The sequence below is a fragment of the Triturus cristatus genome, chromosome 2_1 (assembly GCF_964204655.1).
Source record: "Triturus cristatus chromosome 2_1, aTriCri1.1, whole genome shotgun sequence".
Lineage (NCBI taxonomy): Eukaryota > Metazoa > Chordata > Amphibia > Caudata > Salamandridae > Triturus > Triturus cristatus.
Window position 1 is genome coordinate 1,002,309,698 of NC_140581.1, and position 22,847 is coordinate 1,002,332,544.

Sequence of the window (22,847 nt, forward strand, 5' to 3'; positions counted from 1 at the left end):
TATTTTATGCGTCTGAATGTGTATCAACCGCTACATCTTAAAACATGTGAAAAAAGCCACCTGGAAACCCTGTTAGGTCTACACCATCTTGGATCTGAACATATATTTTTTTATAACAGTGACAGTATGTTGATATTAATAAGATGGGTGACTTACTCTTTCCATTTCTTTGAAGTCATCGTCTAGCTTGGTTCCTTCAGCACCTCCAACTTTTTCACTCACTTTCTGTTGAGGAAAAGTACAAAAATATGTTACTCATCTACATAAAATATCACAACGCAATTACTTTAATTTCATGTGGATCATTAGACACGTTATGTGAAATGCAACATTTACTTATACCATTCTGGAAACCAAAAAGGCTGATGTGATTAAATGTCTACATTATAGTTCCTCATAGAGTTTGGCCCCACCAACTACTGCGTGAAATATTTTGTTCATATATGCCGCACAACAATGGAACCAGCTGCGGTGATGGTGAATATTCAGTCAAGACTATGAGCACATTAAAAATGTGAGTGTAAATTGTCTGGCTACCAGTGCTTAATTTGAGGCAGTGGATTCCGGTGCTTGGCACCGGCACTTTATTGTCAACACTGCCACTTAAGACAGTTTGCCACATGGTGGCAAAGTTTATTTAATTTAGCGATGAGCACAACAACAGTAGTTTATTAATTCAATATACATTAGAAATTACTAATGGCTGCCACCCAAGCCATTCTCATAGCTTTAGGGGCCTGTAATGGTCTGAATTGTCATACTCGTAGGAGAGCGATGGTTTGTTGGTGTGTTGGTACTGTCATTGGCAGCATAGCAGGGCAATGGGTGGTGCAAACAGCAGTGGCCTCCTGACGAGGGCCCTGGCACTTATTTTGTTAGAAACTAAGCATTGCTGGTTACGCTGATGTTGCATTCCAAAGTCTCCAACTGGAGGCATCGCCGTGTTTTGTAGTTTCAAGGAAGCCAGCAGGCCATATCTACCTATCTTCCTCATACCCTAGTGAGTGTGCAATTTGTCCATGCTCTTTAAGGCTTCTTTACTAAGTACAACACCAAAAACACCATGACTGGTGAAAGAGTTTGCAATATCTGGCCTAAACTTAGCTTATATAGAAGTCTCCTTATTTCTAAAAAAAAGTGATTGGCAGACCAACATTTGACTGTCTCTGCTTATGGAAATAACTGGCGGGACCTCCTTTCCCAGCTGTTCTCGGACTGGTTTGACCAGTCAGCCCTAGAGATAAAGTTGCTCTGCGTTCCAACATTGTCTCGCGGATAGAATAGGTCACATAACTCAGGTTCTTCCCCTATTCAAAGTAGGCTGTTAGTGGAGTTAAGGAGAACATGTGCCCTCTTTATCCGTTTTGCTGCTTCACGACTTCAGCCGCATATACTATGCAAAAATTCCTACTATCTTTTCCAAAAAGGAAACTCATAGTTTAGTCTAAGCTTACACAAAGCTTAAATGAGTTACGCATGATCTTAAAAGTTCTTCTAAAATAATTCTGTTTCAATGACATATGGAACTAGACCAGATCTGGTATTCATTAAGAACACTCCACAGCAGAGGATGGAAGTCAGACACTGTCCAATCATATTGGTTCAGAATGTTGGCAGATATGATGCACTAGGACGCTCGTCCTCTCTTCAAAACTCTATATCCCGGGAGGATCGAAGTGTCCAACCAGTAGAGTAGGCAGCTCCCACCAAGAACACAGTCAAAGCATCCGTATACCAAAAACCAAACAGTTGTACCAAGTGCTGACACACTGCAAGACAAAAATACTAAAGCAAGACCCCCAACCCTCAAACTGCATGTGTGTGTATGTGTACAAGTGCGCCCCAACTCAGCCCATCCCAACCAATCTGTGTCTCCCATGTGCCTCAGGCATCCCCCGCCAAGAGCTGGGATATCTCATAGTGATCCCACAAACTTCTCCGCAGGGCAGGTCAGTGCACGCGGCCACTGGGTCCCCACACCGTCCAATATATCAAGAACGGCTAGATAAGGGTAGGAGCCTTATACATCGGAACCCGTAGGCCCACTTCTCAAACCACAGATGCTGCAAGAGATTCTGCTGCCGTCACTCGACTTAGAAACACAGTTAATGCTCCTATGTATGCACAAGAAATTGCATACAATCACATACCCAGGATGCAAAAAATAAATTATACCCTTATTTAGTTAGTGATTTAACCAAATTCCGGCTGCATCTGTCTATTAGCCGAGTATGTTACGGTTTCTCAGGTTGCACAGAATGGGTATCCATTCAGGGTGTGTACAATCAATTCCCCGTACCTTTTTCCTACTTCTATTCATTTTGTAGATGCCCTCCAAGAACACCTACGGACAGCTCAAATGTATACTATTGCCGGAGTGTTGAGGTGATGCACACACATCAAAATACACATTCTTTGCAGTGGAATCCATATGTACTGTTCACGCGATGTTATGTTATTCCTCTGTCATCCGTATGCACACTATTTTATGATCCATATCGCAAACGTTTCAACATCCATGAAGCATGGCAACACTGAATGTGACAATTGTACTGGGCTTAAGGCTGAATCATCACAACTACTCAAAATAATTGTAGCGGTCATGCGCACCTTTCCACGACTGTGTCTCTTTCCACACAAGAGACCCCAAATTGTGACACCCAGTTGTGCCAGTGCATACTATCTACCTTCCTTCTTCACCTTTCAATCGCACAGGCTGGCAGAATGTAAGAGTCTATATAGCACCATGTTTGCATCTACCTGTCCAATCTTCTACGAGATCCAAATTTCCAGAAATCCAGAGAGAAAAAAAGGCTGGAATCCGGGGCGGACTGGGAAACAAAATCAGTTCTGGCAAAACATGTTCAAACCATCCCCACACCGTGAGAGGCCCTGACTAGAATATGACCATGAGGGCATGTTTGAGACATAGCAGCCATCCTCCTCTGACAGCCGCCATCGGGATACCCGAGTAGAAAAATAGCTAATCTGGCCCTGCTGGAACAACCAGGAGCAAAGACACAGAGGGCCATCCGACATCTGAAAGAAGCTGAAGATCACCAGGCTCCATTTCTTCTGACACTAAAATGCCAAATGTACTTCCTCCCACCAGGTGCTTTAGATGGAAATGAAGAAGTGCTGGTACTCACTATCCAGAGCCCTGGTTAGCTCCTGAGAAGTGCAGGTACTCTCCTCTTACCTTCACGGCGTATGAAGCGACAGATTCTAGGTAGCAGCCTCACCTTGACGAATGTTTGACTACAGGGAGCCGCCATTGCTCCCACGCCTGTTCAAGCGTCAACAACTTTGAAACTCGTTTTTTTCTGAAGAGTGATTACACATTCATTGACCAAACAGGGTCTATCCTCGAGCTACTGAAATAAGGGTAGGAAAGGAGGGTATTATAAAGGGGATCTTGTGGTCCTGACGAATGCCAGAAAAGACACAATAACCGGCAGAAACATGTCGACTTACATGCAGAGAGGAGAGGTGAACGGTTTCTTATCAGCCATATCACCACCACCCTTCACTTTAAGTTTAAATCCTGGCCAGGGAATCCAGGAATAAAATAGGGAAGTGGGTATTCCTGAGCCAGATTTAGAGCCTACTATCTGCACTTATAATTTTCTTTGCGTGATCCCTACTCTTCTTCATGTTTGTAAAGTATTTCCCCTTCCCTATTGCTCTACCCTAAGTGTTGGTCTGCACAGGGGTGTGGTTTAGAAGCCCAATGATGAAGCATGCCACAATTTTGTGGGTGAGGGCAGTTCTTCAAACATATTAGCTTTGACGCCTGCTGTTGGAGCGGGATATTGTTTGCTCCTACTTCTTAGTGTGTGTTGTTGGATATTTATAGTGGAGGTCGAAGTGGGAGTTCTTCCTCTTCCCCCTTTAGTGAGTGTGATTCACCTCCCAATAAATCTATTGCAGCAGTTCTGAGAAGTGCATGTACTCTCCCATAAAATGTATTGCAGCAGAGCTGAGAAGTGCAGGCACTCCTTGTTTCAAAATGAAGAAGTGCAGGTACTCAGTACCGGACAGCACCTGTCCATTTAAAGCACTGCAGTCCCACCCTATCCAAGACATCTATACCTTTCGCCATTGGTCCACGACTTTGCTGGCTGCATACACCAATACATTCTCTGCAGTGTCTCCTAGTGCTCAGTGCAAAAGGCCTTACATTCAGACCCTTTCAAGCCTGACACTTTCACAGCACAAATTAGTCCGGCTGGACACCAGTAATGATAATCTAGTTCTCTCTCTCCCCTTCCCTCTCTCATTTCATCACTCCTGAAAGCAGTCACCTAGGAAGCGATCACGAAAGCATTAATTTCAATTCACGCTATAAAAGCGTCTGAAGCAGTGACCCAGGCTCTCGCCTCAAGCCACATGCCTGCCAATGCCTGAGTGGTGAGCAGGGCCAGCTTTAGAGTTGATGGCGCCCAGTGCCACAATCTTGGCTGGCGCCCACTCCACACAACCTTTTTTTCCTACCTTAAACTCATGCAGTAAAACAGTGCTGGTTTCATGCTTAGTCGTGGGCTCAGATGTATTCTTTTCTGGGCACATAAAATTTAAAATGCAGTATCTACTGTATTCCTTAAAATAGGAAAAACATTTAATCTTGAGGCCCACAGTACAGGGGGGAAGAGTAGAACATAGAGGAGAAGAGTCAATAAGCCCACTCTGCTGCAAGGCATGTGTGGCACAGACAGTGACAGGTGCAAGACTGTGTGAAACACAGCCAAGTGCAGGCTGCTCGGAACAGTGAGACTTTGAAAACGAAATAAATGCAAGCAATTGACATTTCGGGCGTAGAAGACCCAAAGTGAAAGTGTTAGAAGCCTAGGCCCAGGGCCAGCTTTTGCGCTGTTGGCCCCCAGTGTGACAATCACTTTTGGTGCCCCCCACATCCCATGACCACCTCTTCGGATTCTCTCCCTACCACCTGCAAAAGTGCTCCTCAACTCTATCATAAGATATTGCTAAACACAGCGCCCCCTGAGGTCACAGCGCCCCCCCTCCACAGGTCAGCGCCCTGTGCGACCGCACCAGTCGCAATGCCCTAAAGCCGGCCCTGGTGGTGAGTACAGAACTCCTTAGAAAATATAACAAAAAGAACACAGCCGCGACGGTCTTCATACGCGCAGAGCCTTCAGTTTCCTCACCGCATTGAGTCAATGAACACTCTAAAAACACAGCTGCTAAAACCAGGGACTCTGGATATTGGCGTGATGGAAGGAAGTTGTGTTGAGGTCACCTGGGGTGGACCCAACACCACCGAACGTTGGTGCTACGGGAAAAAGATGTCATGCAAGTGAAAAACTTTAGAGGGATTGCTCGATGTATAGTGGCAATCTCAGAAGCAAACCATATAGGTAGCACCGCCACCAAGTATTACCAATATGTGGAATACGTGCGCTCCAACTACCTCAGCACTCTCGATTTAATCCTGATATACAGATGAATGGAACGAGGATTGATTTCCATTTCTGCTGCATTATACTTTAATTTTATTAACGAAATGTCATTTCATGTTTGTCTAGTGAACTTTCAAGTGATCCTTCTTTTTTTCTTTTTTCCTTCAAGAACTTCACACCAGATCAAAAAGTTGAATAAGGATATTAAAGATAGCTGAGCCAGTACCCATACCTACATTTGCAGGGAGAGATACAAGTTTGTTTTAACATTTTTCACAAATATGAAATAAATGAAGTTGGCCCATTTGTGGTCCATTTTTCGTCCAGTAGTGAGTGTAGATGGTTGACCGACCACTCAGAAGTGCTTGACTAGCTTCAACAAATTGTTCCTTGGAGTTGTGTCCCTAGAATAATGAGATAGGAATCTCGATAACGCCAGATATCTTAGACACAATGTTAAAGGAAAAAATATCAAAAGGTAAGTATGAATAGATTTTCTATACCCAACTCCTCATATATGTACCTTGATGATATATCTATATCTTCAAAGTGTGTAGATGTGGAGTTAAGAATAGCAAGTGTATACTTTCTCCATATGCATGTACTGTTCAATATTTTGACCCTCGATATTCTGTCCACAATTTGTGTGTATCACGATATTCCTATACTCAATATTCCGGAGTACAATCTTCCTTGCCGGACTACTGTTTGCGCAACAATGAACTCCAGTATCCTTCCTAAAACATGAGCCAGAACAGGCTGAGTGGAATGGAATGGGTTTTTGTAAAGCGCATGGCTATTCGGAAGCATCCTAGCGCTAAGCGGAAAACCAGAGTGAGCAACCAGAAATTATGGGAAAAGCCAGGTCTTCAAATGCTTCCGGAAGATGGAGTGGATAGGTAACCTACGGAGGTGAAGCAGAAGAGCTTTCCAGAGTTTGGCGGCATTGCATGAAAAAAGCCTACCCCCCGCTTCTAGCTCTCTTGATTCTGGGAACTTCTGCCAGATGAAGCGTGTCGGAGCAAAGACTTCTGGAGGTTTTATACGGACGGATCAAAGCTTTATTGATGGGTGGTCCTTTCCCTTCTAGAGACTGGCATTGCTGTGGTTGTCCTTCTTTTTCATGTGGTTCACAATGTTTCCCAATGCTATGTAGCGCAAGCATATTTTGCACATTAGCAACGTCCCAGGTGCTGATTTTGATCAAGGTGCAAATGTGAAAAGTTGCTACATTTGCATATGAGTTTATTGGGAAAATAAGTTTATTTCGCACATGTGGAAGTCTTAGTCAGTCTTTAAGCCCTGGGTTGCTGCTCTGTTGCTAATGCAGGTTTACAGCGAATTGCTTGCTCTGAAACCAAACTGATGAGCAGTTTTCAGCTTCACTATGTTCATATGCCTATTTTGGTCTTTGTTTTGCTCTCAATGCGCAGTGCTAACTGAGGTGCAGCAATACTAAATGCGAAATCTGTTGGGTTGAGGACAAGATTAGACAGATTAGAGACCTTCATCAACTTCAGGAGGGCAGAGCTGGACTGGCCGTAGCGGGCATTGGGTGTTTCCTTGGTAGGCTGGAAGTGTGTGGGCCGGTTTTGCATGGGCAGGTGCAGGTTTTGTTACTGGGGGCCTGATTTGCAGTGGTGCTGCAATATCCGCCCCCAGCACTGGCGTAACAAGAGTTAAGGAGGCCCCCCTTCAAGGTACATGAAGGGGCCCCCACTCCATATTTAATATGGAGTTCTTAGTCCTGAGTACGGTGCTAAGGGGGCCCCCTACAACTCGGGGCCCCCTGCCCCGCGGGGCTGCGGGGGCCTGTGTTACGCCCATGGCACCCAGTAACAAAAGCAGCGAGCAAGGGTTTCCAGCCTCCATGGGCTCGGCAGTGCTTTCCCGGGGCTGGTCTGACAAAATTGCCATGGCTGCTTTGGGTTTCCAGTCCGGCCCTGCAGGAATGGTGAAGTCCGCTTTCATTTTTAATAATGTTCTTTTAAGTCGAGGGCAGCCTGACTTACAGGACAGGGAGAACCACAGACCAAAGTGTCAATCATGACCAGACGTTATATTGTAAGCGCAGGGCCGGCGTTAGGCATGGGCAGTGCAGTGCGAATAGCTGCACAGGGCCCTGCTCAAAACCAAGGGGTCCCGCACCAGAGCACTGCCTTTAAAAACATTTCATTAAACAAGGGAGTTAGGCCCGACGGGGACAAGGACCAGGTAGGGACATACCATTGTGGGCAAAAAAGGGGAGTGACCTGAACCTTAACAATTTATGCAAAAATATTTCAGCATCTCGAGGGCCAGGGAGCCGCGGTGGTGCAATGCTACAAGACCCAAGGCAAGGCCCCCTCCCCTGTGCAGCGATTAGATGGGTATCTGAAGTGCCCTTAGGTGTGAAGTAAGACTTGTCCCTCTGCAAATGGAAAGCAAGGAGCCCTCCATGACTCACAACAAAAGAAAGAATCATGCCCCATCACCAATGGACATTACTCACTTAGGATGGAAGAACGAAATGGAGATAGGGTAAGAATATCAGTGAGAGTCTGGGAGAGAGAAGAGGTGAAAGGGATAGCATATAGAGGTGGGAGAGCCAACAAACTAACAGGAAGAGTCCATATGGCTCATCAAAATTCAAAAAAGCATATTTATTTAACACACTGAGGCATTTTACCTAAGTACTTTAGATGATATCACTGCATTGAGATGTATTTAGTAAGGGTTTTTCAACATGCGCTGACAAACGTTCCTGCCCACTTCCTGATGCTAATGGTATTAGTGAACTATGAGGAGGGCCACTGGAATTATGCATCAATAAAGGACCAAATTATGCTATAGGGTTTAATAACATGCAGTAAGAAAGAAAAACGTATGTGGCAAAATACAACACATTTTGTGATAGCATTACCTTATTATTTTGTATTTTTTTTCCATATTATTACTATGTGAGGAAAGCTTTCATCTCATTAATACCAGTATGAAACCCAAATACAGCAATAAGCACCAGAAAGATGACCAGTCAACCTTTGCGAAGGGCTTTTCACTGTGCAGTAACATATGTTGCAACTACAAACAAACTTATGTTTTTGTTTAATAGCTGCAGGTTATGCAGCAAATGGATTATGTGGCAAATACAGCCAATCCATAATTATGCAGAAAATGCAGTGACCGCAAAATTACATAATACCAGTGCCCCTGACTAAGATGAACTTCAGCACTCACATACCTTATATGTGGAATAGATTCTTAATAAACAGGGAGAGTAATTATAGTTTAATACATCAAACACAAGAGGTGCCTGTACAACACACAGCCTAAATGCACAAATTTGAAACTGCTCTGATTTATGATAATGAAATAAAGCATTTGCCTAGGATCACACAGCTTGATTAAGCAGGAAAACCAGGATTGATCCTAGATTTTCCAGTTTCTCACTGTGTAATTCAGTCACTAAATGGATATCTCTTTATGCCATTAAAGCTCAATTCTTTGACTTTAAGTCTTGGTAGAGGAGACTAAATTATGGGTGACAGGCAGGGTCCAAATTGTATTTTTGGCTGTTTTACGTAGCACAAACCTTGACCATGGACATAACAGTGCTTCACAACAGACAAAGACCACTTTCGGTTTTTTTCTGGCACAGTGATTTGCTTGGATTCACAGGATGCTAAGCCAAGGCTAGGATTCGAGCCTGGCTCCTCATGGTGCATGGTTGGCAGCTCTAGCCACTAGGCCACAAGAGGTTCCATGAGGGCCTCCAGCTGAGGAAAGCCTGGCCTCTGACTTGAGCTTTAAGTGGCTCACCCACCTATAATATGATGTAAAAGAGAGTAATTGTAGGAGTGGCAAATCCAAAAACCTTTCAGAGAGTGGGAGGGGAGAAAGGGATGTAAAGGAAGAGAACAACTGAAACAAGGTAAAAGGCTTGGGGGAGAAGAGTGGTTAAGAGCAGCATATGGAGTGGAGATGTGGATGTAAGAGGGGCAGAGCCAGCAAAAGGGTCTGGGGGTAAAGGGAGAGGTTGATGTAAAGGAGATGGATCCAGCAAAGAAAGTTGAGGCAAGAAAAGGTGAGAGGCTGGTTGGAAAGATGAGAGGAAAGGAGCTGAGCATTGAGGGAAAAGATAGATGTAAGAATGGCATAATTAGAGAGAGAAGGTAAGATACTTGAGAAGTGAAGATAAGATAATGTGGGAATGAATTGGATATATGAGGGTGCTGAACCACCAAGAGTGGGTAATAGGTTTAGAAAAGAGATTAGAAGAAAAGTAGAGCATGGAAGAGGGAGGTGGATGTAAGTGGGCAGAATCATCAAAAAAAGTAAAAGGCTGGAGAAAAGTAAAGATGCCTTTAGACTAGTGTATGCTGCTAAGTCCATTTAGCCTTCTACCGAAGTTTTCATTTTCCCATCTGTTTGACCCTTTTTACACGGTTACCCCCTAACTTTTTACCTTTTGCCTCCTATTTTTCTGAACTGTGTTTTTTGGCTTTAGGACTCTAGGCACTTTATCACTGCTGACCAATGCTTAAGTGCATATGCTCTCTGTGTAACTTGTAATACTGATTGATTATCCATGATTGGCATTTTGATTTACTGGTAAATCCCTAGTAAAGTGAACTTGGTGTTCCCAGGGCCTGTAAATCAAACACTACTAGTGGGCCTGCAGCACTGGTTATGTCACCCACACGACTAGCCTTCCGAACATGTCTAAGGCCTGCCATTGCAGTGTCTGAGTGCAGTTTTAAACTGCCATGTTGACGTTTACTACATGTAAGGCATCCCTAAGGTAGGCCCAAGTTACCCCCATGGGCAGGGTGCAGTGTATGTGAACAGTAGGACATGTAATTTCTGTTTTACATGTACTGACAGTGAAATACTACCAATTTCGTTTTTCACTTTTGCAAGGACTTGCTCTCCTATAGGTTATCATTGGAGCTGCTTTGTAACATTTTACAAGTGTAACTTTCAATTGGGAACAGCTAGAGATTTGGGGTTTGGGCTCTCAGAGCTTAGAATTTAACAACACATCTTTTAGTAAAGGTGCTTTTTAAATTGTATTTCAAAATGCCACTTTTAAAAAGTGGTTTAACCATCCTATGCCTCTGCCTTCCTGGAGAATCAACATCAGATTTAGACTGACAGGAGCCTGTTTGTGCATTCACTCTAGACAGTCACACAAAGGGAGTTGAGGTGTACCTTGCATAGCCTCATGACCCATCACCAGGCTGATGGATCTTCCTGAGCCAGAGTGATGGGAGAAGTTGTCACCTGCACCTGAATAGGGCTGTGCCTGTCCTCACACAATGCTGTCTCCACCCCCCTAGAGTGTGTCTGGAGCCAAGGCCAGGCAATGCAAGAACTTGTAAACTACAATGAATTATAAAACCAAAAGGGGTATAAGTATTGGACAAAAAGCCCAAACTTTTAGAATACTTCTGGATAAAGAGGAACCTCTGCCAAGGAAAAGAGCTGAAGAGCTGTAAGGAGGTACTGCCCCTTTGCTGTGTGTTGCTTTGCTGGGGTTGACTGCAGTTGCTGCTTCTGCTTTGGAGAGAAAAAGGTCTGGACTTTGCTGTGTATCCTGCTTGTGAAGTTTCTCCAAGGGCTTGTGTCTGCTTGCCTCCTGTTAAGAAGTCTCAGGGCCATCAAAGACTTCATCTGCAGCATCCCTGAACTCCACTGCTGGGAGTTCTCACCTGCCTTGTGGTGCCAAATCCAGTTCTGGGCCCTTGGAGATTGTTCCTGCTGCAAAGACTTGCTTGAAACCATCCAAATACATGTATCGCCTGTACAGTGCCTGTTTTTCTGATGCAGCACCACCATGTGGGATACATTTCTATGCACCGCCTCGGTGTGGCTGAAGAAATCGACACAGCGCCTGTCAGCGGCCGAAGAAACCTCCGCAGTCCGAGTTCAGCGCACTGTGTCTCTGAAGTCCGAGACCCCAGCACTGACTACAATGCAGGCCCTGTTGTGCGGCTGAAAGAATCGACGCATTGTGGGACCATGGCGGAAGAAATCAATGCAGCGCCTGTTTGCCGCCGCATCAACCTCCAGCGTGTCCGGATTTCCACGCATCACACCTGTGCACCAGGTTTTCCGACGTATCGCCCGCAGACCAGAATTGCTTTGATTTTTGTCACATCGCTTCCCCTTACAGTCCGAATTCGATGCAACACTTCTCCTTCCTGCAACAGAACTGATGCATTGCCTCCCCAAGGCCTCAGAGACCGATATATCGCTGTGTTTTCGGATGCTTCCCTCCTCTGCAGCTGTTTTCCTTGTGAATGTTGATGCATCTGATGGTACTTTGTGTAAATTCATTGCATCCATAGAGTTCTATGGACAGAATTGCTAAAACCCTTTAAAAGTCAAATTGTGAATTGTGTATGTTGTATTTTCGTTGTTTTGGTCCTGTTTGGGTTAGATAAAGATACTTTATTTTCCTAACCTATTGTGGTGTCCATTTGTAGTGTTTTCTCTGTGTTACTGTATGGGTTAGAGGCAATGTCAAAAGTATTTGTACAAGATATGCCTGACTGCTTGTGCCAAGCTACCAAGTGGTGAGCAGGGCCTATCTTGGGTGTGTAATCCCCTTATCCTGACTGGAAGGAAAGGTCCCTATTCGAACAGGGTGCATACCACTGCCAACTAGAGACACCCAGTTCTAACACCATCTCTTTATCTTCCCTGTAAACATTTGTCTTAGTTTTGAGATACGTGTCATCCTTCACAAAGGACTGTCCTCAGTTTGTCTGCTGAATTTCAGCCTGCTCTCTGTGTGCTCTATTACTCCTCTTGAGCCGTCTATTAAATCTCAATCCCAGTGGGACCTTTTACTGTGCAAGTCCTGATTGGAGAGCTAGAGATCATAGCTCCTGCCCTGATCTCCCTTTGCAAGATCTTGCTTGCCTCGTCATCAGTCCCTACCAATGTAAAAAAGTGAAAAAGCTGTGGTAATTGCTCTATGCAAAAACCTTCCGCAGGCTCAAACATTCTCAGCATCTTGTGACATCTCTTTGCTACCTATTTCTCGAGTGTCCCACAATATTTTTTTATGTAAAATGAAAAAAGCAGAAGTATATTGTGAGAACTTTTGGGTCAGGGGCTGTAGGAGATTAAGTGGCAGCATGTGTGGAGGTTACCATTGTTTATGACTGCTGTTTCAGACCAGACTATTTCATTTGGTTATGTGTTATTACTTTTAGAAACGTGTCTCTCCCAAGGCGGCAATAGCGAGCAGTCAAAGCTTATTCCAGGAGGTGATAACAGTATTGGAGCTCAAATATAGTATGTCGCATTAATCATACCTGATTAGCATCTTATCTAGCCAGCCTAGCTATGTCTTTTAAAAGGTATTGATTTAGAGTAGGCGATTGTGGAGTGAAACACCAAAATATGTGTTTTGTGAACCCCTCAAAAAAGTCTCACAAAGCCTCTGTTTGTGCAAAGTGGCCTGCAATGTGATAACGGACAGTAGCCCACCCTGCAAGACTTAAGTGCTGTGAGGCCCCTGGAAAGGGCTAGGTTCAGGTAGGAAAGGCTGAGAATCCACAACTGACCGACGGGCCTATCTATGGCTGGTTGTATATAACTACAAAAAAGGTTTGTTTGATTTCTATAAAACAATTATAGTTCAGCATGCAATTTCTTACTCGCTTGCCGAAGTGTGATCTTTTATGCATTAAGCAATGAAAAATTACTTACTTTGTAATATGCCAACTGATTTAAACCACCGTGAGATTGGTGTTATGCTGGCATAACACTTTCATGATTCCCAAATTTTTTGTTGTGCAAAATCGACAATATTTTTTCTATTTTTAGATAATGTCATATTTTGTGTGACTTCCATCTACTAAAGACTGGTTTGAGTAGAAAATGTTTTGCAGAGACACTTTTTTGAACGAGAAATTTTCTCCCCAAGCCATTCTCATGCCAGTATCTCCAATGGCTTATTTGTGGAAACTAACACCCTTGCAGAGAAAAGTTACTCAAGAAGTAACAAAATGTATTAAAATGTATTTTTTGTTATTCATTTAATTTTGGGGAAATGTTGAGTCTTTCGCAAAAAAAGAAAGTCACATGTATCACAAGCCCCTACCTAGATCCCACTGTGCTTGGATCAAACGGATTCGCTTCCTTGCCCCTTTCTATTGGAGCAGTAACACCTTTTGCTTTTTATTGTGCTATTTTAGGCTATTGTGCTCAGTGACCCCAATGCACTTCTGGCCTTGCTCAAATAATTATACTGCCTCAGTAGGAGGGCATGCCTTAGAGAATAAAACCTTGGCCGAGCCACCAGTTTTCATGCCTATTTTTCCTCAAAAAGAGTCAAGGGGAATGTTTACCTACTCCAGCAATTAGTCCAACGCATCTAGTACAGTAGTATCAAAAGTACAAATGCATAATTAACAGGTCTATTTGGGTTGTGGCTTCACAAAGGTTTTCACATGGCATGGGCAGCTACTACCTAAGTCAGTGTTCCAGACCTTCTCAGTGAAGGCGCTACCAAGTGAAAGCGCCTAGTGATTTGGGAGGGTCCATCTTCCTGTGTGTTCAACAATCACAAGTACTTTCTGATAATTTCTCAATTTTTATCCTCTTTCAAATCGAACCCTTTTGCACGATTTGCAGCTTATGGAAGAGCACGTGAGCCGGGAAAAGGAATAGCAAACTTGGCAAGACACTCACTTTCAAGACAGCCGCAGGCCAAAAGACAAAATAAATTGGCACTGTCGTCTATGGAGATCACAATGTATTAATATTATTTTTTATTTATTTGAGTTGTATATAGTGCTGGCTGGACCCAACGGTATCAGAGCACTTTACATGTCTTAAGAAATAAATTTACAGGAAGTACAAGTACAAGTCAAGTGGGTTAAAACAGTCAGTTAGAAAAAATATAGGACAATAGAGCAGTAATGTAGTCCACAGTAAGGATACAGTAATATATACAAATAAAGCAATTGGGAAATGAGGATGGAGGCAGTTAAGAGACTGCTTAGTTAGTAAGTCAGGGGACCTCCCCAATGGAAGTTGCCAAAGAGGATTGAATCTTTGAGAGGCATAAATCAGCTTGAGTTTCTGTCTAAGTGGTTGTTGAGTAGAAGAGATTTGAGGTCCCGTTTGAAGCAAGAAAAGGAGGGGTTGTATCGTAGGTCCTTAGGGAGTACGTTCCAAATCTTGGGGGCGTTTCCAGAGAAGGAGCATGCCAGCAATTATTTCTTTTTAAGTTTGGGAGGCATGAGAAGAAGAGAGGTGGAGCTTCTCAGAGGCCAGCTTTTTACTGCTCTTGATAGTTTAGTTTCAAGATAACTGGGTGTTTTTGTATGTAGGGTATTGTGGGTGTTGCAAGCTGTCTTGTAGATGCATCTACCTTCAATGGGAAGCCAAGTGAGACTTTTAAGGGCAAGTGAGATGTGGTCAAACCGTTTGATTCCTGTGACAAGCCTGGCAGCAGCATTGAGAATTGTTCTAAGGGGCGCTAGGTGACTTTTAGGGGTTCCTATCAGGGTGGCATTGCCATAGTCAAGTTTCTGGAGGACTAGGGATTGTACTACTATCTTAAGATCGTCAGGTGGGATAAACGGTTTGATATTCCTAAGATGTTTTAGTGTGTAGAGTGCTCCTTTGGCAGTATTTTTGATGTGTTCCTTCACTGACAAGTTTGTGTCTAGTGTGATGCCCAAGGACATAACGGATTTGGACAGTGTGAAAGGGTATTTTACTGCGTCAGTACCTAAATCCGGTTGGGAAGGCTGTTCCATGCAATAAGTAGTCACCACTTCTCAGACTCCTGCCCCCCACATTTCATAATTGATATGCTTGCAGCAATAAGTAGATATAGCAGAAAATCTAATTTTTGAATTATGTGCCACTTCTAAATTCACCTATTAGCAATGCAAAGGACATCTAGCGAGTTCTTGCTACATCTGGTGGATATCTTTCTGCTGTCACCACATCGGACTGAGATGAATTTACCAGTGAAATCTGAATTAGATGTCTAAGTGCTATGCCCTGTATCCTGTTTACTGTCCTGCTGTGTTGGTATGACTATTCTGTGTTGAAAATAAAGCCAGTGGAATCTGGGCATGATGAGGGCGCCCCCATCCCCAATGATTGTTATGGAGCTGAGATGAAGGGGGCTGAGTTAATAATAGCTCCTGGTGGGTAACTTGCAATGACCTTAACTTGTAACTAAACATTTTACTGAAATAATCCTGCTTTTATTACCTAAACTGAGTGGACATCTATACAGTGGTTTAACGAAACTAGAGGGGGCCCTCCCTGCAAAGTACTTAGAGGGGGGGCATCCTCTGGACCCAGTCAGGAGCTCTTAGCTGTCATCTGTGCACAGTGCTGGAGGAAGCCCCCTGGGGCTCGGGCCCCCCCCCCGCACCGCAGGGACTGCAGGGGCTATTGTTACACAACTGCATCTATACACCGTAATGTTGAGAAATTCAAAGAGCAGATTCAGGGGTACTTGTCTTGCTTCTGGACATCTTGTCCAAAATGTCTGTGACTATGTTCATCTATTTTGTTCTTTCACTACCAATGAGGAACCCTGTTGTTCTAGAAAACCTCCTGAACAGGTCTTGGTGTGTACAAAAATGTCATTCATCTGTAAGTCTTTATTTAGTTTAAGATTCCTTACCTTCTTCGTTCTAACCCATTTCTCATACACAGCATATTTGTCTTGAAGGGATCGTGTTTGGTACTTGACAAGGGTCATTTCTGGCTCAGTGCCTTTTCTGGCCTGTCCCTGTGGCTCTAGTGTATCTTCACTGTCTCTCATTCCTTGCATACCATTGCATGGTTAGAGAAGTTGTTGACCAATTCAGTGAACTCTTGGTGGACACCGTCCCCTGGTGAGCTAGGAAATTGTTTTTGAATGCTCATGCACGGTTGCATTGAGGGACTGATACATTATATTTGGTAAAGAGGTTGGGCTATGGATTTCAGAGTGAAAACAAGCACAGAACCGTGCGTACAATGAAGGGGCGGCTCCTCCGTTGGGGCGGAGGGGCATTGTCCCACTACTTTCTCGCAGCGCGAGAAGCAGAAACATAAAATGGTAAAACTACTATTTTATGTTTCTGCTTCTCGCACTGCGAGAAAGCAGAAGTGCCTGGTTGTGGGCGGGCGGGTCTGCTAGAAAGAAGGGGAGCGGTGGCTAGCCCTCTGTTGTGGTCCCTGACTTTTTGGTCGGCCCTCTGGGGCCGACCATAGCAGTCATGCGCACTCTCCCTTTTCTCTATGTAGGCTTCATGCAGCCTACATAGAGAAAATGGCCTCCCATTAGGCGCCTGGCTGGGCGCTGTCTGCACCAATCACAACACTGCCATTGCAGCGTAGTGATTGGCGGAGGCTGCCTCTGGGTGGCTGCTTCCTGAGGAGAGATGCGGCAGCAGGAAACATGGGACCTGGGAAAAGGTAAGTTTAATGTTAATTAAACCCCTCCTGCCCCCCCCACGCGACCGGCTGGCCGCCACTGGTACAATGAATGGCCTGATCTGTCCGGCCTGCTCCATCCCCACCACTTGCCTGCTAGATTTGTGATATTGTTTTATTGAAATATGGAGATCGCGGGAGAGAGCAGCGTCGATTGATTGTATCAGTTGGTGTCACAGAGCAGGAGGAAATGCTCTTCTGCTTAGACCAATGATTTGCATCCTGCCATTTTTCCGATTTCTATTCCAGGTCCTGCCGTGAAGCTCCTGTCAGATGCTGTCTGTTGTTATGATACCCTTTGTCAATTTCTAGCGCATTATCAAGGTTGTCTGTACGATAAAAGACCTACACCATCACCCATTTCTAAAGACTCAATCCTTTGAGCAGGAGGTTGTTTGATAAAGCTGCCACTCATCCTGTCCCCTGCAAGTAATTGCAGCATGTACAAAAAAAACCTTTGTACACATCAGCTGTCAGGAGAATCCCATCGCCTTTCTGATCAGTGTATAGGCGACAGTCCCGATGACTCACTTCTGATTTCATGTCTTGATTATTTCTCTGGGCGCCATCAAGAGCAACCGTGGCATGCACACTTTAAAAATATCTTTAGGGGATTAAGCTTTGAGAATGAAAGGAGCCAACTGATCAAGGTCTTCAGATATGTGTCCTTCTTGCTCTAAGGAGTAAGCTTGCCGCAATGCAGTCCTATGATATTTGAGGGACTGGAAGCGCAGTTTGCAAAAGAGGGTGCTCTTCACAAAAAGGGCACCCCCTAATATGTCATTTTAGGTTCGGGAACATGGGGGAAACAAACCATCAAACAGGTAATGGACAATCCCACTCAAACTATCTACATTAATAAGTGGAATTACTCCAACATAGCCACTGAGCCAAAATACATTGTTGTCATTTTACATATTTTGTTTTTCTATATTTTGCCTTACTTTTAAAAGCAGGTCTATTATTATTTATTATTTTTTCATTATTGCAAGTTCATTTATCCCACTAACAATACAGCACAAAAATTAAATCAATACCATACAAAAATTAATATTCACTACCTCCCTTGATACATCATCACTCATTCCCAACCACACTTATACACACTCCATACAGATTTGGGAAAAAGGGGGTGGTGATGGACAGAGTTTCTGAATGATGCAGAATACTCTTACCAAGTCAAGAGATCATGGTTTTAATCCATCACCGTTTTTTAGCTCACTGCACCATCCCAGCTCAGAACCTGGCTACATGCAAATTAGTCTGTACCTGTCCCAGTGCATGATGGGAACAGGGCAAACCAAACTACCAAGCCAATTCTTATACTGGGAAGGAAACAAGCTTCCGGGGACCGGTTTCTGGCATCACAGCCTTCCTCGGCCCGGCTTGCCTGAATCCTGATGGTGCAATGAGCAAGGGACTCACGTCTGAGCATACCCTCCCACACTGAGTCACCCCGAGTAGGAAGGGTATGCTCAGACGTGAGTCCCTTGCTCTCCATGCCACTGGAATCAAGCTATCCTGGCTGATGAGGGCTGAAAGCCCTAAACCGGTCCTAGGATGCTTGTTTCCAGTCCAGGGAGGACCTGGCTTGGCAGTTCGGGCTGGACTGTTCCCATGGGGCACAGGGTCAAGACTGATTTGCATATGGCGGGTTCAAACTGGAATGGCATGGTGAGCAAAAAAACGATGGATTTAGGCCCAGATCTCTGTACTGGGGTGAATGTATGACATTGTTCTGCATTCTGTCCATCAATTGTTATTTTTGCATTTGTCACCCCGAGTAGGAAGGGTATGCTCAGACGTGAGTCCCTTGCTCTCCATGCCACTGGAATCAAGCTATCCTGGCTGATGAGGGCTGAAAGCCCGAAACCGGTCCTAGGATGCTTATTTCCAGTCCAGGGAGGACCTGGCTTGGCAGTTCGGGCTGGACTGTTCCCATGGGGCACAGGGTCAAGACTGATTTGCATATGGCTGGGTTCAAACTGGAATGGCATGGTGAGCAAAAAAAACGATGGATTTAGGCCCAGATCTCTGTACTGGGGTGAATGTATGACATTGTTCTGCATTCTGTCCATCAATTGTTATTTTTGTATTTTTACACACTCCATACAGATACATTTTTCCCAAGACCCCACAAAGAGTTTTTCAATAGCCCAATAATGAGACCACTTTTCATTCAGTCTTCCATTGCTGTGTCTTGATCTGGGAACTCCAAACAATACAGGTCAACACACGTTTCAGTGGATATCAAGTTTTCTCAACCACCTTCTTCAGGACTATTACCAACGGATTTTCTTCTTTCACCCAGGACAACAAGCGGTGTACTCTAATAAAATAAAAACATTAGTATATAAGGTTCAGGACAGTCTTAATCAGTCATAGCTTTAAGGACACATAGGGCCAAATTTAGCAAGGTTTTGCATCACCCTTGCGCAATGTAAGGGGGGGCGCTTAACCGAAGTGAGATTTATCAAGCCACGCAAAGCCACCATGCTTGGCCCTGCATGGCTTGATAAAACTAGAGTAATGTAAGGCAGCACAAATCGCTGCCTTGCTTAACTCTGTGGCAGTGGGGCATTCCATGGGTGAAGCATGGTGTTCTCACGCATCCACCCATGGATTTTGGCGCATTCCTATATTTACAATTAGTGGTAGACCTGGGAATGCATCAAAACGCTACACCTCCCCAAGGAAAAATATCTTTACTTATTCTCACTTTTGCCTCTTTCTCTGTGTGTTGTATTCTGCTACACACATAGAAAGAGGCAAAGGTATTTCAGGATTGGTTTTGTGCAAAAAGGTGTCCCTTACTACAAAAAGAAATCCTGCCTACAAGGCAGGCACCTTGCACCATGAAGCAAGGGGGTGTGCTTTGGCGCAAGGCACCCAAAAGTGCACCATTGCTAGAAAAGGACAGGAATGCGCCATATAATGGTAAATGTGGCACACTCCAGCCCTTTCCTGCGCTGCGCTGTGTGAAAAAATTATAAATCTAGCCCATAGTTGCCAAACTAACTCCAAAAATGGCTCCACCTAATCACCATTCTGTCCTTAAACGCAAAAAGGGTTCAGCACTATTTCAGAAAGTCAATGAATATATGGGAGACCTGTGAATCAGGAGACAATTATTGTTTGTCTATTATGAATGTTCATTATATTATAATTGATGTTATTAGACTTGTTGTCTTTTAAATGTTTTGAGTCTGTATTTGTATGTATGTTGATATTTTCTGAGAAGTAAACTATATTTTATGTATGTTTTCTCAGTAGCCCTGAAGAAGTCTCTTTTTAGAGACGAAACGCGTCGGCTATGATTCTTCATGTCTATGAGGCCATAACTCTTCATGTTTATGAGAATATGCAATAAAGAAAATAATTTTTTCAAAGAAAATCACATCAACGTTTTGGACATTCTTTCATATATTCATTGACTTTCTGAAATAGTGCTGAACCCTTTTTGCGTTTAATTTTGTGACAGGACTTGTTCCTGTTTGAGGAACATAGAGGGGAGTGCTCCTTGGTTCGCTGCACTATAAGAATTCTAAACAAAAACACTATTCATCTGTCAGGTGCGGTATCTATAGCCTCTACCCTCATATTGTGTGTATTACCATTCTGTCCTTACTCCATGTCAGAAAACAGAGGGGGTGCAAGAAGTGTACCAAAAAGTAACAGTGAGTAAAAAGACAATTATAGAAATCCACCACCGCAACTAGTCTTGTAGTCAACACCTTTCACAATACCAAACAGATAAATGGTTTCTAAAGTAAATCTTTACTGCCTTATACCAGATATTTCCATAAATACCATTCGCTCATTACTTACATATAAATTTGTTTTATATCAGTACTATAAAGCAAGCTTTAAAACGGGCGTCTTCTCTATTTATTTCCTGTAACCTGATTGATACGAAGGAGTACCGCTTCCAAACCCTTCCTGATAAAAATGAAGGACCCATACACATCAGTAAGCACTACACCCTCCAACCAGCCTGGATTACCATCCAATATCCATATACATGTAGGATTACAGAACATATGGTTGATGCACGTCCTCCTCTTTTAAAGCGCCTAAAATAAAATGCATATAATATAACCCATATGAAGTAACCACACAGGTAGGTATATCTGTAAATACCCCATTAATCCTAGTGATGTATCTCCAACACTCTTGAACAGGCCAAGTCAGTACGTTAGTTGCGGGAACTTTATAAGTATACAAGTTACATCCCTTCCCAAAAACAATAAACTAGTCGGGTTTCGAAACGACAAAAGTATCCCGATTCAACTGCAGATCAGACGTCAATGCTATGGTTTAGTGGCGGCTGGCCCCCTACATATTTGGTGAGCAATCACTGACCAGCAATGCCTGATCAACACCAAAGCTGTCAGTCGTGGCTCGCTATCAACAGAGTTTATAACGAACCACAGCTGAGAACTCTGGCATTGAGGCTGAAAGCAGTGCAAGTCTTACAGTGCATAAGTGAGTTAAGAATAATAAAATAAAAATGTACTCCTCTCTGCATGCGCTGGCTGACCTCCTATCCTCCTGCTTCAGTCCCTCTGCGCTGGTCTGGTCTGCAGGCTGCAGCACTTTTCCACACACTAATCCTAATGCTGCTCTTATGCTGCCTATAATGCTAGCAGTATGCGAGCAGAACCAGGATTGGCTGGAGCGGGCGGCTTCCACGCTCCCGCAGGCACTGGGAGCCTGTGCCTGCTCGTCAGCTAGCGATCTCAGACAGCTGGGTGGAGAGGTTAACACTGTGCATGTCAGGCTGGCCATCGCAAGACAGTCGGCAAAGTGACATGTGCCATGTAAACTGATGAAGTGAGCACCACTCCCCTGCTGCCAGTTAACAGCAATGGCCCCTCCCCCCAAACACATCTCGGGCTGGGGCAGGCAAAAATAAAATGGTAATATTACCATTCTATTTTTCACCTTTTACGGTGCTGACAGCATGGAGGCGACGCTCTTCTGCCCTCATGGAGCGGCCACCGCTGCAGATAGTTATTAAACAGATCCCAGAACCGCAGTGTGTCACCTTGTGACAACCTCCCGTGTGACAAACATTGCTGATGCTAATGATCAAAGGGCACTGACGTCGTGATGTCAATTAACAGCGGCGATATCGGTGAGTGGGGAATACAGTGCCCCGCAGTCCCGTGTTTAAGATCTACTTACAGAGTGTTGTTAATGGCATTTTGGCAGCTCCTAAATGAGTATTTTTTATAAACTACTTTGAGCTGAGCATATCCAACAATGTAACGGGGGCGGAGTCCTGACGCCCTCATAGAGAAACCGCCACGGAGACAGAACTGACTGCTGAGCAAATTTTAGTTAATAATTCCATATAGCGATCGGAGGAAAGTGTGACATATTACCAGCAGTTAAAGAGACAGCATTTCTGTTTGACCTGGTCTCCATTAAAGACATGGAAAACATCATTTTCATTCATTAATATGGATCATTGAGCAGCTTTTTTTTTTTAACTGACAATGCCTCGAAAAATGCCACTAGCCCTCCAAAAGCCTTGACTAACTACATGGCGCATCAGTCTAAATACAGGGACAGTGGCAGTGTGTTGTACAAGGGTCATGGCAGCAGAGGCGGAGCAAGGGGGGGCGGTCTGAATTTTGAGGGAGACGCCCCATCCCCACCCATTACATGCAGCCAGGATTCAAGCCCCGCCTCCCCCACACCTCCCATACTGCCCCCACGGTACAGCAAATGCAGAGGCCGCCATGGGCAGCCAAAGGTCTAGCTACGCATGGCAACCAGGGCTCGAGTCGGGGTACACACAGGTACACGGCGTCCTCCCACTCTTTTCACAGGGTGGACGCCGTCCCCCCTGCCAAGAAGCTGGGCCACACAGAATTAAGCTGAACATGTCCCGGTGTAATTTTCAGACACCAGAACACGTACAGCACGCAACGTCATGAGGTCATTTGCATATTGTCAGTCCCTCCACTTCTTTTT

The 22,847-nt window shown here is 44.3% G+C and overlaps 1 protein-coding gene across 4 annotated transcripts in view; it reads right to left on the bottom strand.

Annotated features, from left to right (window-relative positions):
- The window catches only part of SH3GL2 (SH3 domain containing GRB2 like 2, endophilin A1), a 582,274-nt gene that overhangs the window by 273,400 nt on the left and 286,027 nt on the right, over positions 1-22,847 (bottom strand). For all 4 annotated transcript variants that reach the window (XM_085634744.1, XM_085634763.1, XM_085634770.1 and 1 more), the window contains exon 2: positions 157-225. In XM_085634744.1, coding sequence (XP_085490870.1) covers positions 157-165 — 9 coding nt within the window. In that variant the 5' untranslated portion in view covers positions 166-225. The remainder of the gene's footprint in view (positions 1-156; positions 226-22,847) is intronic.